Source organism: Tiliqua scincoides, chromosome 11 (assembly GCF_035046505.1).
Source record: "Tiliqua scincoides isolate rTilSci1 chromosome 11, rTilSci1.hap2, whole genome shotgun sequence".
Lineage (NCBI taxonomy): Eukaryota > Metazoa > Chordata > Lepidosauria > Squamata > Scincidae > Tiliqua > Tiliqua scincoides.
Genome location: NC_089831.1, coordinates 321,815 through 338,999, shown reverse-complemented (window position 1 = coordinate 338,999; position 17,185 = coordinate 321,815). Strand labels below are relative to the sequence as shown.

At 56.0% G+C, this 17,185-nt stretch overlaps 2 protein-coding genes across 9 annotated transcripts in view; one reads left to right on the top strand and one right to left on the bottom strand.

Moving 5' to 3' along the window:
• Positions 1-11,766, bottom strand: part of DMTN (dematin actin binding protein) — a 36,000-nt gene extending 24,234 nt beyond the window's left edge. For 2 of the 8 annotated variants that reach the window (XM_066639134.1, XM_066639143.1), the window contains exon 1: positions 11,643-11,766. The gene's annotated coding sequence lies outside the window, so the exon portion shown is untranslated. Of the gene's footprint in view, positions 1-273; positions 311-376; positions 523-5,701; positions 5,842-10,759; positions 10,821-11,642 lie in introns of those variants that run through there. The other 6 variants (XM_066639137.1, XR_010794966.1, XM_066639139.1 and 3 more) reach the window with 6 other exon arrangements.
• Positions 8,998-12,373, top strand: LOC136662389 (collagen alpha-1(I) chain-like). The gene is made up of 2 exons (XM_066639619.1): positions 8,998-9,131; positions 10,066-12,373. The coding sequence occupies exons 1-2, from the start codon at positions 8,998-9,000 to the stop codon at positions 12,371-12,373; spliced, it is 2,442 nt and encodes an 813-aa protein (XP_066495716.1).
• Positions 12,374-17,185: the final 4,812 nt, after the last annotated feature.

Below are 17,185 nucleotides of genomic sequence, written 5' to 3'. Positions count from 1 at the left end.
CAGGGCGTGGCAGGGCACAAGAGCAGAGGGACAAGGAGCAGCCGGGCCAGGAAGCACCTTGAAAGTCAGGCCAAGGAGTTGGTGCAGGATCTGGGAACAAAGAAGCCACCAGTGAAGGGCCGAGGAGAAGGGGTGCCATGATCTCAGGGTGATGAGAGAAGCAGATTATTCTGGCAGCAGAGCACTGAGCAGAGCAGAGGGGCCAAGGCAAGCCAACGTTTGCCACAGGCAAGAGGAGAGATGACACACACAGGTGCAAAGTCAAATTCTCACCCAGGTGACAAAGAGGAACAGCCGGATCTTTGCGGTCCTGTGAAAGGAAAAGTGGCACTGTGGAGGTTGAGCAGAGGAGGGAGAAAAGCGAAAGACTTCCCACCTGCTCACCAATGAATGCTCCACCTGCGAGATTTCGGCCTGCCAGGCAGCTGCTGTGGGTGCAAGAGACTGGCCTCCCCACAGTGGCAGCCCGACATAGAACGGGTCCTTCCTCCGCTTGCTGCCTCTCTGCCCCCTCCCCCGGCCTGGCCTTCTCTTCCTTTGTTGCTGCTCTCTGCTGCCCTCCCCACTCCCCACATGTTTGTGGTGTCATTAGCAAGTTTCTATGGAAAACCCGCTGATGGTGCCAGAAATGAGAGGCTGGGTCACAAGTTCCAGAAGCAAGCGCACGGCTCCCTTCGCCAGGCAGCCAAGCCAGTGGCAGCCTCGTGGGGCTGGCCGGGTGCACGCACAGGAAGAGGCCTGCAGCTGCGGCCCCTGCGAGCGTGCTGTGCTCAGCACAGGGTGATAGGGGCTGGGGGAAGGGCCACTGGTTGCCCAGTGGCTCCCGTCCGCAGAGCAAAGCGACCCAGCCGTGCCACACTTCATCCACACATCACCAGCTGGAAACAGTCACTACCAGGCTCAGTTTTAGAGCCATCCAGGATGGCTGCAGACCCTGCAGTTTGACTCAGAGACCCAGGGATGGCTCAAGGGGCTGTGTGGTCTGGCTCACTGACACATTCTCCCCCCCCCCCCAACAGTGGACAAACTCCAGTGATGCAGACTGGGAGCCCAGAAGGCAGGGAGCCCCCCTCGCAACACTGAGGTGTTTCCTGCGCAAGCGTGGCTTCTTCTTGCTATCCTGTCACTTGCAAAGTGTCTGTTTCTGCACCTGCACATGCCACGGGAAGCTACTGCAAGCAGGTCTTCCACTCCATAGAAACAGGTAGTGCTTGCTAGATGCGGTGCAAACATGGGAGGCCACTTCCTCCTGCAACAACCAGGCCCACCAGCACCTGCCTTGCAAGCCAAGACCCACCCATTGCCTGCACACCCTCCAAGGCACAGGTGGCAGCCCCTACCAGCCAGCAATGCCCCGCAGCAGTTCCCCTACAGCAGGCGGGAACGGGCAGTCCTGAAGACACCAGGAAGGGGAGCCTCCCAAAGCCAGAAAAGGAGCGCCCTCCCCTGCAGGGGCACTCCTCTGCCTCCTCCGCAGACTGCAGCCTTCCTGCACGGAGATAACTGCTGAGTTGGAAAAGATTATCTGTTTCCCGTTGCAGATGGTGCACGTGGCAGAAAATGCACATGCATCTCAGCTGGCACAGTCAGGAAGGATTTGCAGCAGCTGAACAGGAGACAGCAAGCCCACAGCCCGGCTATGCCATGAAGTCAGGCCTTCCCCCCCGCCTGCCCTTTTGGTGGTGGTGGTTGGCAACCTTCAGTCTCGAAAGACTATGGTATCAGCCTACAGCACCCGGTATTCCCAGGCGGTCTCCCATCCAAGTACTAACCAGGCCTGACCCTGCTTAGCTTCCGAGATCAGACGAGATTGGGCATGTGCAAGGACTCCTGTTTGTGTTGACAGGTCTGGAGCCTTGAGGACTCTGTGGCTGGAAACGTCCTCAGCCACAACACAGATCATTCAGTGTTTCCTCTGTGCCACTTTATGTTGATGTACTGTGATAACTGCAGGTGGGGAAGACAGAGGCTGGGCAGGGGTGGCTGGCCGGAGGCTGCTCAGCAAGAGGCCCTGGCAGAGGCCGGGCCGTCCTGGTTTGCAGGTCTCTCCACCTCTCGGCCACTGGGCTATACCAGCGCTCAGGCAGCTCACGCTGTCATGTCAAGCCTGGGTTCCCACCTCTCACCCCACGTGGCTGCTGACTGTGTGCCATGAAAAGTCCTTCAAGCACCTGCTGAAAAATAAATTCCCTTGCAAGAAACGGGGTTTTCTCCTGGTTAAGTGTGCCAAGGAAGGCAGCTTGACTGCAAGTTCACAAGCAACCTAGAGCACAATCCTGTGCATATTTACTCAGGAGCATGTTAGGGGGCGGAAGTAGACTACCTGGAGAGTGTGCACAGGACAGAGGGCTCAACGGTCTCAAACAATCATCTTGGCAGAGATGGGGAGACATGCCACCCCCTTCATTAAGTCCCCCAGGAGGGCTCCTCCGGGAAGAGATCTTCCGACTACGCCATGCAAAGACAATTTACCTGCTACCCCTGCTAATTGGGTAAGAGGCACTTTTTCAAGTGGGTGCTCCTTTTTTAAGCAGGGGGAGAGTAACTGGCCCACCTCACCCCAGCACTGTCTGTTCTAGTGGCAGTCTGCTGGTATTCATTTGCATCTTTTTAGATTGTGAGCCCTTTTGGGACAGGGAGCCTTTTAGTTATTTGATTTTTCTCTGTAAACCGCTTTGTGAACTTTTAGTTGAAAAGCGGTATATAAATACTGTTGATTGATTGATTGATTGATTTAACATGGGGTCAAAAACACAAGAGTTTCTAACTGCCACCTTTGTAGAGAGAAATGCCACTGCAAGGTCTCCTGTGGGGTTGGCCTTGCACAGCCAGCAGGCTCAGTTCATGGTGGGACAGATCTAACAGCCCTTTCAACAGGAGAGCGGACCTATCTGTCCTCAGTTCTGTTCCTATGCAAAGAGGAAGCTGGCCATGCTTTTGACTTGACAGGGGGGAGTGTCAGGTGACACCTAATCTGAGATTAAAAGCAGGATTAGCCTGCTCATCATGCATGGGCAGCAGGGGAGGAGGGCTCTCTCTCTCTCTTGCTGGCAAGGCAGAGCAGGGCAGGGCAGGACAGCCTGGGACTGTGAAACAGAAGGGAGCCAACCTGGCCCCAGAAGCCTCTATGCACCCTGGAGCAAGGAGCTGTCCCAGGACTCTCAGGGGCCTCACTGGCTCACCAACCATCACTTCAACTGCAGCTGCCCTTCCAACAGGGTTCCAACTGCCTCCAAGTGATGGAGCACTTGGAGCCTGGAAGCCTCACAGGCACAGCTAGAAAGACCCAAGGGGCCTGCAACCCCAGGCATCAGAAGAGCCTTGTTGGATCAGGTCAAGAGCCCATCTAGTCCAGCTTCCTGTTACTCACAGTGGCCCACCAGTGCAGCTCAGGGAGCACACAAGACAGCAAGAGACCTCTAATTCAGCCATTCTCAATCAGTGGTGGTGTCCAGCGGTACTCGTGGGACCCCCAGACCCTGCTGCTTGGCAGTGAGACCAGCAACGTAATGCAACAAAGTGGTAGGAGGATCAGATCAGCAGGCAAAGCTCCAGCATGCAATGACCTCATTGCCAGTGACTTCTGGTGGTACTTCCAATAGGTGGGTCATGCAAAGTGGTACGTGGGGCTGGCCCTTTCACCAAGACCCCAGGTGGCACTATGTCAAGGCCTTGTCTTGAAGGCGGGTATATTGGGGCCTGCCTTCATTCTTACACCAAAGAAAGTCTGTCGTAGACCATGGTCAAAGAAAATCACCTGCCTCTGTGTTTTGACATGAGGTGCCGTTCTGACCATGACTGGAGGAGTGATTCAGGCAGAAATGCAAAAGGCAGCTGCCCTCCAAGAGCAGCCAATTCTGCTGTTTTAGGAGCAGCAGCCCAGGCTGACTGGAAGGAGGCTGATCCAGAGCAGAAACTCATACAGAGAAGCAGGGGGTACTCTGCTGGGGGTGAGCACTTTGGGGCTCACAGGAGCCATGATTTTTCCTCCCTTTCTCTCTTATAACAGTTCTCTCCTGGCAGCTTCACCGGGGTGGGGGGGGGAAGCCCAGGAAAGACAACCAGACTTTCAGGCCGGGGATACTACAAAGCTTGAAATGGGAAGTTCAGGAAATCACCTGGGAGGAGAAGCAAATGTTGCTGAGACCAGGCAGGGGTGGGCCTGATCAGGGCTCTACATATTGGGTTTGCTTACAACTTTTAGATTTATATGCTGCCTTTCATCGCAAGACTTCAAGGCCGTCAGCAATAAAACTTAAACATATGAAAAGACATATGAAAAACATTTGGGGAAAGGGATTAAAAAGAGAAGGTGGAAAAAGGAGACACAAACACACCAGCACAGGAGCTGAACAGAAAACAGCAGCAGCTGCAAATCCACAGTGGAAAACAGGAGCCACCGCAGGGCCTCTGGGACAAAAAGAGAAACAAACCACAGACAAGGCAGATACAAAACATTTGTTTGAAAGGTGGAGGAAGGAGTGGGACCTGAGAGCCAGCCGGCCGAGCAGAGACCAGAGCCACTGGCATAAGGAGAGGGGGGGCGCACTAAGTTTTGCAGGGAGCCTCACCGAAGCCTGCAAGCGGCTCCTCCCCTCCACTTTGGAGCCATATGGGGGGAGGGAAACAGAGATGAATGGCTCCCAAGGGGAGGAGCACCTTGCATGCTGCAGGGAGACTCCCTGCAAAACTTAGTGCACCACCACCCCTCTAGCTACCCCAGTGACCGGAGCTGATCCAACCTGCCCAAACACCTCTCTCTCTCTCTCTCTCTCTCTCTCTCTCCTTCTTCTGACCTGCCCCACCCTGGGCACCCAGGGGACCATCCAGCTGGGACCTATAACTGCCCTTCTTTGCCCCCCATCTCTACAGCTGTCAACAAGCCCCCAAGAGGTTCCTGATTCCGCCCATTTTTTGTCATTCCACAGCAGGGTCTCTGAGAGGAATTTTATCAGGGGGTACAAAGTTTCTTTTGGGCCCCTTTGCAAAGGGGGAGGGGTGAGAGGGGGAGGGCAGTGACAGGCAGCAGAATGGGGGCAAGGAGGGGCAAAACACAGGGGGGGCATATGGCATCAACAGCTAGATACAGTAATATGGAAAACCAAACGTACTCCGAAGTCTCTCTAAAATCTTTTAAATATAGAAAAACATGCAGAAAATTAGCATCATCACATTTAGGCTCACATTAGAATGGAAAGTGTCTTGTTTGCACCAAAACATACTGCAGCAGCTGTAGCCCCACAGCTGTGTCCTTGAGCTCCTATACACTCCTTCAGGATAAGCAGATCCACAAGGTAAAGAGCCACTGCAGCAGTCTAGTTTCCTCCCAGATTTGACACTGTGTTAAGGAATGTCGTATGTTCATTCCTTGGCCCAGCATATAAGGCTTGCCAGTAGCTGCAGCCGCAAGCTTGTGGTCGTGTCCCCAGCATCCTGTGTGGGCAACAACTCTGAATAGATAGGAAAATGTCAGGTCCCAGGAAATTTCTGGGCCCCTCCTTGGGCTCCTGGGCCCCCTTTCTGACCCTGGGCCCGGGTACAAATTACCCCCTTTACCCCCCTCTCCTAGGCCCTGTTCCACAGACACGCTCTCCTTGCTGTGCCTCCTGGACCTTCCCAGCAGAATCTCCTCCTCCCTCCAACGCGAGCACCTGGCTTCCTCCTGCCCAGCGACAGGACTCTTCCCAACAGAGGGCCAGACCTGGGTGAGTGATGTCGGGTTGTCCACTTTGGGGGGACACTGGATGTGAACCTCAGGAAGAGGGAAGACACCTCTCACGCTGTTCCTGGGGAGGAAAAGGAAACTGCAGCTTCCAGTGCTCTCTCTCACCAGCAGCAGGGAAAGGAGGCAGCCTCACCTCCAGCGCATGGGAGCCCCAGCAGAGCAGAGGACTGACTGCCAAGCCTTTGCAGGCCCAGAAGCAGCTCTGATCTCCTGGCTGACAAGCTTGGCTCCCCCTCCCGCTTGGCTCTCAGTCTGTTATCAGTGGGCTCTAACCTTCCCTGTCCTGTCCTGCACAGGCATCCAGTGTGTGGAGGGGGGAGGCCTGCAGGGTGGGAAAGAACAGACCTTTCCACCTCCCCTGCCAGCTTCCTGGCAAGCCAGCTGCAGCAAGGCTGCTCTCCCCAAACTCTGGACCTGAAAGTCCGGAACACGGAAGAGCTCAGAGTGGGATGACATTTCCGAAGTGCCTTTGTGGTGAGGCAATGGCTGGGATGAAGCCAAAACACGGAGGTGGGGGCACTTGCACCGGGCCAGCAGCTGGAAAGTCCACCCCACGGCCCACCTCTTCTCCACCCTGTCCTGCGTTGGAATCCTCTTCCCTGAGACCCCAGCCAGCTCAAAGGTCTGCTCAACTCCCAGTCACTGGGGGGAATTTGCTGCTGCCTTCTCCACCTCAGGGGTGCTACTCTTAAGCACGGCCAAGCGCTGAACCGGCATGGGGCAAGTGGACAAACCTGTCCCCATCCTTGGCTGGACATGGAACCCCAAAACAAGAGTGCAGAGCTGGCACAGCGGAGCCCAGCAGCCTGGGCTCCTGAGTGCACACTGACCAGCCAGGGGACACCTCCTAGAGCAGCAGCATGACCTTAAGGAAGCAGCCACACAGGCATTTCTTGGTGGTAGTGACATGCTAAGATTTGCTAGCCCCCCTCTTACTCCCCAGATGCTTCCATGACAAGCAGGGTTGCAGGTATGGAGGAAGAGCACAGCTGACAGGCCCAGAAAGAAACTGTGTGGCTGCTCCACAGGTCACTTCATGAGTCACATTTCAGCAGCAGCCTGAGTCATAACACTCACAATGCTACAACAACAAACGAAATGGGAAACCACGTACCAGCTGGATCTAAAGTGAAATAACTTCAACTTGGAAATGCCGTGCAATTAGCTAAGAGATTTTCAGCCTTTTTTCATCTCATGGTGGCACACTGACAAGGCACTAAAATTGTCAAGGTGCACCATCGGTTTTTTGATAATTGACAAGGCACACTGTACTGCTGACTGGGGACTCACATCCCTCAGTGGCCCTATTAATAAATAATCCTCCCCCACTTTCTGGCGGCACAACTGCAGATCATTGGAGGCACACCAATGTGCCATAGCACATTGGTTGAACATCGCTGGTCTAACTTAATCCTTAATCCTGGACACCTAAAGTCAAGTCTGGGGCAGTCTCTTGGCTGATGCTTCTCAGAAATATTCTGAATTGGAGAGGTAGGGTCACAGCTGCCTTCTCACAAGGGCAGAGAGGGCAAAGCCCTTTTGGCTTTTGGCTGCAGTGGTGACCTGGAGATCCAGATCTGTGCCTTGTGGCTGGTATGGGCTTCGCTTAATGAAGGGTGTTTCTGAAGTCTGCAGCTACTGCTTTTCGCCCAGCCTGCCGCCCAGCAAACATCCTCCAGCCCCAGCATGACTGGCTGAGACTAGGGCACAGCTGACATCACTTCTGCTCTGCCTTCCTCCCCCGGACTCCCCGGCACTCAACTTTGGGGTTCCAGATACCATTTTGGTGTTTTGCTGAGCAGTGGCGTCACTAGGATTCATGTCACCCAGTGTGGGAGGCCTGTGCGTCACCCCATGTAGTGGGCGGGGCAATGCCCCAGGTGGGTGTGGTGATGTACCATCGCCCCGCCCCCACCGGGTTTTTTGGCTGTACCTTTTGTGATAACACAGATATTTCAATGTGGTTTGTTTCATTGCATTCTGCATGGAATTACACATTGATTGAGATATAACATGATGGTCTTATTCCTCCAAACTCTGATTTTAGTGATTTTGAAAACTTGTAGAGCCTCACACACACCCACCCCGTGTCAACTTACTAACACCTTATTGCAGCAGTTCTCAAACTTTTAGCACTGGGACCCACTTTTTAAAATGACAATCTGTCCAGGACCCATCGGAAGTGATGTCATGGCCAGAAGTGACATCATCAAGCAAATTAAAATAAATAATTATAAATAAATTAAAATAAAATATTTAAATAAGGGGGAGCTAGTCCTGTTCCACCAAGTGAATCTACTCCTATTGTGGTCAATGGGGCTTACTCTCAGGAAAGTGTGGGTAGGCTTGCAGCCTGTGAGCCCAATCCTATGCTTGTCTACTCTGAAGTAAGTCCCATAGTGGTCAATGGAGCTAACTCCAAGCTAATTGCCTGCCTGCAAAAACAACCCTCCAAAAAGAATCCGTGAGCTCTTCAGCCCTCCCAGTGCCCAGTTTAAAGTTCTTCTATTTCAGGCACATCAGAATAAAGTCCCTCCTGGCTTCACAAGTGCAAAATAGAAAACTTTCCCCTTACCATTCAAGCCTCTTTTTGTTCTTTTGGGGGGAGGGGAGGCTGCCTTCTTGAGCAGCTCCATTGGATCAGAACCCTTCTGGTGTCCACACATTCCCCTTTGCCTGGCCTGACCACCAGCCAAGGCACGTCTGCCTACTCGTGAGTAAACGCAACTGTGAGGCTGCTTTGCTTTCCATAGGGCTCCACAGACTGGGAGGGAGGTAGCTGGGAGGGAGGAACCTCCTTCTCCGGTGTTTTTGGGGGCTGCGCTCTTTGGATGAGGACCATCCTGATGTCCTTGAAGCCCCTCAGCCTGCCCTTTCCAACGGACTTTGGCAAGTATGCCTACTCACGAGTACTACTACTAAGGCAGTGCCTACTCGCAAGTAAACACGGCCACGTTGCTTCATTTCAGGCTCAGACTTGCAGGAGGGGAGCTTCTTGGGTGTTTCATTGGATCGGGACCATCCTGGTGTCATTGGATTCCTCTCAGCCTGCCCTTTCCAACAGACTATGGCAAGTACGCCTACTCACAAGTATACGCGCGATACGGTTCACTTTCACTTTCCATAGGGCTCCATGCATTTTTTCCTTCCGGTTTTTTGGCCGTATCTTTTGAACGAAAGGAGCGATTTCAGTTCTGTTTTTTGCACTGCGCTCTGCTGGCCATTCCACATCCAACGGAATATGGCATGATGCAGTAGCTCCTAACCCCGCAATGTTAGCGAGTCCTCCCCCAGCGCACGTCACCCCGTGCTGCCCGCACTCCCCACACCCCCCTAGCGACGCCAGTGTTGCTGAGGGCGACAGCATCCCAGACAGCCAGCTTAGAAAACTCGGGCTCAGACGCTGGTGAGGACTAGCCCCAGCCACATCTCCTCCTCTGATGCCAGAGCCCCGGCTGCTTCCTGTTGGTGCTGCAACACGGACGACTTGCTCCCTGCACTGTAGGGGCTCCCTTTGAGCCCCGGGAGTGAGCTGCACCCAGCAGTCCAATCAGCCCCAAACCACCTGCTGGGCACTGAAAGGAGAAGGACTTGCCAAGCCTCACAGAGGACAGGCAGCGGGAGGTAGAGGCTGCCCAGGAGCACTGAAGGAGAAAACGTGGGGAGGTCCTGTCTAGGAGTGCCACAGAATAGCCACCCAAGGAGGAGACCAGGGCTCGCCAGGCCCTGGTGTCAGGAAAGCAGTGGCTGGCCTGCCTCAGGGGTCCTGCGTCCTTGGCGTTTGAATGGCGCTTCCAAGTGCCCCACCTTGCCATTGTGCTTACAGCTGCCATGCTGAAAGGCCAGTGAGCAGAGGGGCCAGAGCATGGCCAGGCTGGGCGCAGCCATCGGCGGCTGCAAATGGCCAGGTTGACCCTTGAAAGGACCACTGGCAGCACTCCACGTGCCACTGCGAGGCAGGCCAGGCAGTGCAGTCTGGCACTGGCCACACAGATTGCCCCCCTGTTCATGGCAAGGCAGAGGTGGCAACGCCCATCTATGCCAGCCGCCCCCTTCTGCTACTGGCTGGTTGGTGGTCTGGCTGCCTTTTCCTCTGACCTGGCAGGGGCACTGCTGCCCTTCCTTTCCCTCCCACCCTGGTGGAAAAGGTAAGGTGGAGGGTACAGCAGATGGACTGGCTCCGCCACACCCTTGCCCTGCTTTGGCAGAGGGCAGCAGCAATGGGAGGGAGCAGCAGCACCACCTCAGAGTCAAGCGGCTGGTGGTGGGGCAGCAGGAAATGGCAGGGACCAGCAAAGGCCCTGGAGCTGGCGCTGGAGCCAGCCTTGCCCCTCCTGCAGCTGGCCCTGGGAGCCACTCTCAGCTCCGTCCGGCCGTGGCTGGCACCAGAAGACTGCCTGCCTGCCACAACCTTCCTCAGCGCAGCGGCAGCCCTCGGAGCCCGCGGCACGTCCACGCGCACGGCAGACTGTAGGCTCCTCGGGGCAGGGAGCAGCGCCTTTTCTGCAGGCGTTTGCAGAACGACCAAGCCTCTCGCTCCCTCGCCGGACGCGCCAGCTGCGAGAGCCGCACCCGCGGAGCCTGCCCCCTGGGAGCGCCGCTGCCCCCGGCAACCCTTCCTGCCAGCCCGGCGCCGGGCAAGGCACCTGCTGCAGGACGGGCGTGCCCGCTGGGGCGCCCTGGAAGCCGTCGGGGGCGAGGTCAGCTCAGGCTCCCCCCCCCCGCGCCCGAGCCCTCTGGCGGCCGCGGAGCCCGGAGTCCCCGCTCCCCCCCCCGTACACTGCGGCCTGCTCCTGCGCCTCCCTCCCCCCCGCGCCCGACGGGCCACCGAAGGCCCCGGAGCGCCGCCAGAAAAGGGCCGGCTCGGCCACCCTCCGCAGAGCCCTTCCCTCGGCCAGGGTCCGGCCGCCGGGCGAGCCAAGCGCACCTGCCCAGCACCGGCAGCCAGAGGCCCCTCGGAGCCAGTCAGCCGCTCCCGCCCGGCAAGAGCGAACGCCCGACAGGCGGACCAGGGCCCCGGCCCCCCCCACTTACTCACGCAGTCGCCTGGGGGCGCGGAAGGAGGGCGCGGGCGGGCGGCGGCCAGAAGGGCGGCAGCGCAGCGGCAGAGCGGGCTCCGAGCGCGCGCGCGCCAGAGCCGCCCCCTCCGGCGCCGCTGCCCCCGCGGGGCTGGCGAGGAGGGCCCCGGGCGGCGGCAGCGCGAGGGGGGCGCCTCGCCGGCCGCGCCCGGGTGGGCCGGGTCTGCGGAGGCTCGCCGGCCGGCCGGCAGCCTGCGACGACACTCGTGCTGCTGGAGTCCAGCTGCTCCCCGGCCGAGCGGGCGGCGGCGGTGCGCAGAGCGAGTGTGACGCGGGCCCCTCCGGGTCAGTTGACCAGGAACACGTCGGGGGGGCCCGGAGGACCGGCGGGCCTCGGGGGTCTTTGGGGCCGCTGCCTGCCGACGCAGGGCTGGGTCTCCGGCACCCGCAGGGAGAAGCGAGCCAGTCCAGGCGCGGAGGACGGGCGAGAAGCGCCGCGGCTCTGATGTGGGACCGCGAGCGGGACACCCCGGCCGGGGGCGGCTGCCGGCCTGCGAGGAGCCGCCGCACAGGGATCCCCGTCCAGAGATGGAGGCGGCCACCGCCGGCCTGGGTCTCTGGGGGCGTCGCCAGAGGGGCTCGCGCTGCGCCGCCTCTGCAGCCCCCGCCGGCCTCCAGCCCTGCGCTGCCCAGTGCGCGGAGGGGCGCTGCGGGCTCTCACGGCCCGGGGCGGGGTGGGGCGGGAGGGTCGGGCGCAGCAGCAGCCTCCGGGCCGCACCTTTCCGGCGTCGCTCGCAGCACCGCACCGGCACCCGCGCTCTGGCTACTGCGGAGCCGACGCCGCTCTCGCAGCAGGGACCGCAGGCGGGCAGCCGCCCCCCGGCCCCCGCCCGGCCTACCTTCAGAGGAGCCCGCCGGGCCCCGCCGCGGGCAGCAGGCTCGTCCTTCCCGGCGGCGCCATCCCCGCCGCGCGCGTCTCCGCCCTGCCGCCCGCCACCGCCTCTCCCCCGCGAGCCGGAGCAGCCGCGGACGTGGGCGGCCCGGCGGCTCCCTCCCCGCCTGCCTCCTGATTGGCCCGCCGCGCCCCCCAGCAGGCGACGCCGCCCGGCGCGCACCGCAGCCAGCCAGGCGCGCCCGCGCGGAGCGGGCGAGGACCGCGCGGCGAGGAAGGGCACCCCGGCAGCCCCTGCCCGCCCCGCGTGGTCCGGCCTCTCCGCTCCCTGCTGCCTTCGCTTCGGCCGGCCGGGAGCGATCGAGGGCGCCTCGTCACGAACGGCCTCCTGCCTCCCCGAGCCCCGCGGACCGGGTGAGGGGAGCGGCTGGCGGAGCGTCCTCCCTCCGAGACGGCCTCTGCCAGGCCGGGCAAGCCTGCCTGGCCCCGACCGCACCTGCTGCTGAGCGCACGTGTGGATGCAGCGGAACTGGGGGTGAATTTACTCACCTCTCCCCTCACGCGGCGAGTGTGACCGATTACATCCTGCCTTCCCCTGAGCTTCTCCCCGTGGCCCTTGATTTTCAAATTGGGCTTCGGACAGATAGCGACCATTTACCTCTACTTTTGTCTTTAGTGTGCCCCTCTTCTATTCGGGCCTCCTCCCCACTCCTTTTTACGCCTGAAGTGGTCGCCTAAGACCGTGGGGACTTTAGACCACTGGTCCAGAGAACCTGGGACGGAAAATCTTAGACGTTTTATTGAACTTACCAACTCCCCTCAAACGGCAATCCAGACTTATTGTACAATTACCCATTCGTTGGTCGAGACGCTTGGCTCGATACAGCCCTCTACCGGCAATCGTGGCTTACCCTCGTGGTTTGATTCTGATTGTTGGTACGCGAAGCATTGGGTTCGACAACTTTTTCGTTTGGCCCCTTCCAACTCCTCCCCCGATTCTTTAGATCTGTACTTTGCCTCTAAGAGGTATTGTCAAAGACTTCTAGAGTCAAAGAGGCATAATTTTGCCTTAAAAAAATGTTTTTTTCAAGAACAGTAAGTCTTTCTGGCAGTTGGTCTCCGGGTCCAATTCATCCCCTTTCTTAAATGAACAATGTCCTATTTCTTTCTCTGCTTGGGTATCTCATTTTACTAAAATTTTCACTTCTCCTTGCTTGACACCAGTTTCTGTATCTTGTTGGCATCCTTCAGTCTCAGAAGACTATGGTGTCACGCTCTGAATGGTGGTTCTGGAAGCCTGGGTAAAGTAGGTATGGAGGATAGACTGTTACCCATGCAGCAAATCCCCCCTCTCCACGTCGCTGAAATGGTCCAATGGAAAGGCAGAGGCCAATACGGTTGGTTCCAGCGGCGTCGCAGGAGTTGCCAGAACATGACTGTGTTCAGCCATGAACTGCCTCAGGGACTCCGGCTCCAGATTTTGCCTCGAGGTTAACTCCTGAAGCCTTTTCCATAACTGGATGTAGCCACAAGGGAGGGGAGGTTTGCGATCAGAGTTTTCCTTCTCTCAGATGAGCTGCCTTCCCAGGCTGACGAGTCCCATCTACCCGGTGGCTGTTTAGTCGCCTCTTATGACAAGTACAGCCAAACTGAGGGCCTATTCTTATCCCCAGCCCCTAGGGGATATATATCTGTATCTATACCTCACGATTTCCCTATATGGCCCCCAGTTACTAAGGAGGAGGTGGTAGAGCTAATCAATTCCCTGAGGACTGGGAAAGCACCTGGCCCAGACGGCATATTGAGTGAAATTCTTACCCATGATCCTAGCTGGTGGTCTGCTGCCTTAGCGAATCTTTTCACCTTGGTAGATCAATCAGGGTTTTTCCCTGATTCCTGGCCTTCTTCGACTCTTGTCCCCATCTACAAAAAAGGCGATCCCTCCTCTCCAGGCAATTATAGGCCAATTAGTCTCCTCTCTTCGGTGGGGAAGCTTTACGCTAAAAACCTGCTGAACAGGCTAATCGCCTGGACTCAGCTGAAGGCCTTGCCGGGGAGGGAACAAATAGGTTTCCGTTCGGGCTCTTCTACCCTTGACCACGCCCTTCTGCTATCTTTCCTTGTAGAGAAATACCTAGTCCACTATAAGGGCAAACTATTTGTGGCTTTCATTGACCTGCGTGGAGCTTTTGACTCCATTAACAGAGGAAATTTTATGGAGCAAGCTAGCTTCTTGGGGGATTGACCCACAATTGCTTGTTTTTAATCCAACGTCTTCATTCCTCTAACTTTTGCCAGGTCCGTACTGATAGATCTGGTTCCCTTTTGGGCGGGATTCCAGTTACTAAAGGGGTGCGACAGGGTTGTATTTTAGCTTCCCTCCTATTTAATTTATTTTTGGCTGATTTGCGCACTTGGTTGTCCCACCCTCAACGGTGACCCTCTTCCCATTTTGCTTTATGTCAATGACGCTGTACTGCTATCTATTTCTAGACCAGGTTTGCACCACTTGCTGACAGAATTTCAATCATACTGTTCACTAAACAATCTGACAATTAACACAGAGAAGACCAAAATTTTGGTCTTCTCCAAGACTTGGGCGTCGGTCTTATGGAAAACTGGTAACGATTCCTTCCAACAAGTAAAATCCTTTAAGTACCTTGGGATCACTTTCCATCATCGCCTCAGTTGGTCCCTTCGTAGGAAATTGGCTATTTCCTCAACAACATTCCACCTTAAGGCAATAGTCTGTTTCCACTTTAATTCTGGAAATCAATATATCCCTGCAGCTCTTCAGATATTTCGTGCTAAAACCCTTAGTCAACTTCTGTATGGTGTTCCCATATGGATTGAAGCCACGAATAAGGAACTTGACCAGGTAGTGGCTACCTTTTTTAGGTGCATCCTGGAAGTCCCAAATTCAATCAGGTTATCGACCATGGCCCTGGAACTTGGGACCCATCTCCCTTCCACGATGGTGTGGTCGTCAGCCTTCAAATATTGGTTGCGCCTTCATTTAAATTCCCAGCCTGATTCCCTTCTTTACGATCTCTTAAAAGATCCTTATACTTCTACCTGTTTTAGACTTTTCGAAGCCAAACTTCAATCTCTGGGTATTATTTTAGAATCACTGGCCGACATTGGACTCTATCAGGCCCACTCTATCATCAAGTCCAGACTTTTTGAAGCTGAAACTCAGTTTCTATTTTGTAACATCAATCCCACATGTTCTCCTTATTATTTTGGTTTATTACCATCCTCCGACCGTGTTGCCAGCTATTTCAGGGAATTAATCAATCCAAGCAAGAGGCGGGCTTTTATGCTTGCTAGATTTAATATCTTTCCCTCTGCAGTTCTTGAGGGAAGATTTCACAATGTCCCACTCGATAGCAGGATTTGTAAACATTGTTCCCAGGAACCTGATACGGTGGCCCACATCCTCTGCCACTGCCCTGCCCTTCGAACACTCCGTGATACCCTGCTAGAGCCAATTCTGCCAGCTTTTCCTGGTTCACCTGATGATTCCCTGCGTTTTCTTTTGGAAGATCATTCTGTGGCAATTACAGATTTGGTCGCTGATTATTTGTTAGCCGTTATAAGGAAAATCCCTCCATGTGTTCCTCTTACTTGATCCCCATGCTCTGAACAGAATTCTGGTTGTAGATTGTATTTATTTTGCTCTCTGTGTTCTGTTCATATTGTTTTAATGTCAATAAAGTTTTCGAACTTGACTTGAGCAGAACTGGACGCGCGTCCAGCCCCGGAGCACGCAGGTGCAGGCTGCACCCTGCGGGGCGAGCGTCTTGAGCACATTGGTGCCCAGCGATAGGGGGTCCTCTGCCTCCCTTGGCACAGACGTCGCGGGTCCCCCGGAGGAGGAGATTCCTCCAGCGTGCTCCCCACCCTCTGATGCAGATGCAGGAGCATCAGGGGGGTCCAGGGACGGGCGGGGGCAGAGCCTTCCAGCGGAGTCCTTCGGAAAGCGCTGTCGCATGGCAGGCACCCAAGCGAAGCGCGTGGGTTGTCCAAGGACTCCGCTGGGGAGGCTCTGCCCCCCCGCATGTCCCTGGGGTGATGCCAAAGTGACCAAGCCCAGCCCAGGTGAGGCCAGGTGTGCGGGTCCTCACCCTGAAGGCGAGTGCCTGGGCGGGTCATCTCAGCGGGCCTCACCATCTCGCACGTTCCCACCAAGGGGAGCCACCACCGTCACACACAGCGGGCATCTGGCCAGAGAGGCCTAGGAGAGGGGGGTAAAGGGCATGATTTGTTTCCGGGCCCAGCTCGAAAGGGGGGCCCAGAAGCCCAAGGAGGACCCAGAAATGTCCTGGGATCTGCCATCTTTCTATCTACAGCCTTGTTGCCTGCACGGGATGCTGGGACACTACCAGGAGCTTGTGGCTGCAGCTACTGGCAATATCTGCTGGGCTGAGGAAAGCATCCATGACCCTCCTTAACACAGTGTCAAATCTGGGAGGAAACTGGCCTGCTACAATCACTCCTTGGCTTGTGGATCCTCTGGCCAGAAGGAGTGTAGAGGAGCTCAGGGATGTGGCTGCGGACCACAGCTGCTGCAGAAGCAGGTTTCGCTATGGCACAGGATGCTTTCCATTCTAGTGCGAGACTAAATACGATGCCAGTTTTTTTTGCTATGATTTTCTATATTTAAAAGATTTTAGAAAGACTTAGGAGAGAGTTTGGTTTCCCATAATCCTGTGTCAAGCTGCTGATGCCCCTTGGGCAGATAGACCTGGGCTCTGCATCAGGAAGACCAGTAGACCTGAACTCCAAAGACGATTCCAGCTGTTGCAACCCTCCCCCATTATACCCTCCCGACCTTTGGGAAGGGGCCCAAATGAAACTTTGTACCCCCCTGATAAAATTCCTCTCAGAGGCCCTGGCTTTTGCCACTGGTCCAGCCACCCCGCCCTTGCTCTGCTGCCTTCCCCCACGGCCTGTGCAGCAGCTGCACAGCTCACTGATGACCAGAGTAAAGTTGCTGGTAAACTATAGTAAAGTAAACTATAGGCCGGTCGGCCTAACATCCATACCGGGTAAGATGGTGGAATGCCTCATCAAAGATAGGATCTCAAAACACATAGACGAACAGGCCTTGCTGAGGGAGAGTCAGCATGGCTTCTGTAAGGGTAAGTCTTGCCTCATGAACCTGATAGAATTCTTTGAAAAGGTCAACAGGCATATGGATGCGGGAGAACCCGTGGACATTCTATATCTGGACTTTCAGAAGGCGTTTGACACGGTCCCTCACCAAAGGCTACTAAAAAAACTCCACAGTCAGGGAATTAGAGGACAGTTTCTCTCATGGATTGAGAACTGGTTGGAGGCCAGGAAGCAGAGAGTGGGTGTCAATGGGCAATTTTCACAATGGAGAGAGGTGAAAAGCGGTGTGCCCCAAGGATCTGTCCTGGGACCGATGTTTTTCATAAATGACCTGGAGACAGGGTTGAGCAGTGAAGTGACTAAGTTTGCAGACGACACCAAAGTTTTTTGAGTGGTGAAGACCAGAAGTGATTGTGAGGAGCTCCAGAAGGA

What these genes read in the sequence shown, in the direction of transcription:
- LOC136662389 (XM_066639619.1), top strand. Translation starts at nt 8,998, where the DNA reads ATGTTAGCGAGTCCTCCCCCAGCGCACGTCACCCCGTGCTGCCCGCAC. An exon ending in AAACTCGGGCTCAGACGCTG is followed by an intron (nt 9,132 to 10,065) that starts GTGAGGACTAGC and finishes CCCCTCCTGCAG; the next exon opens with CTGGCCCTGGGAGCCACTCT.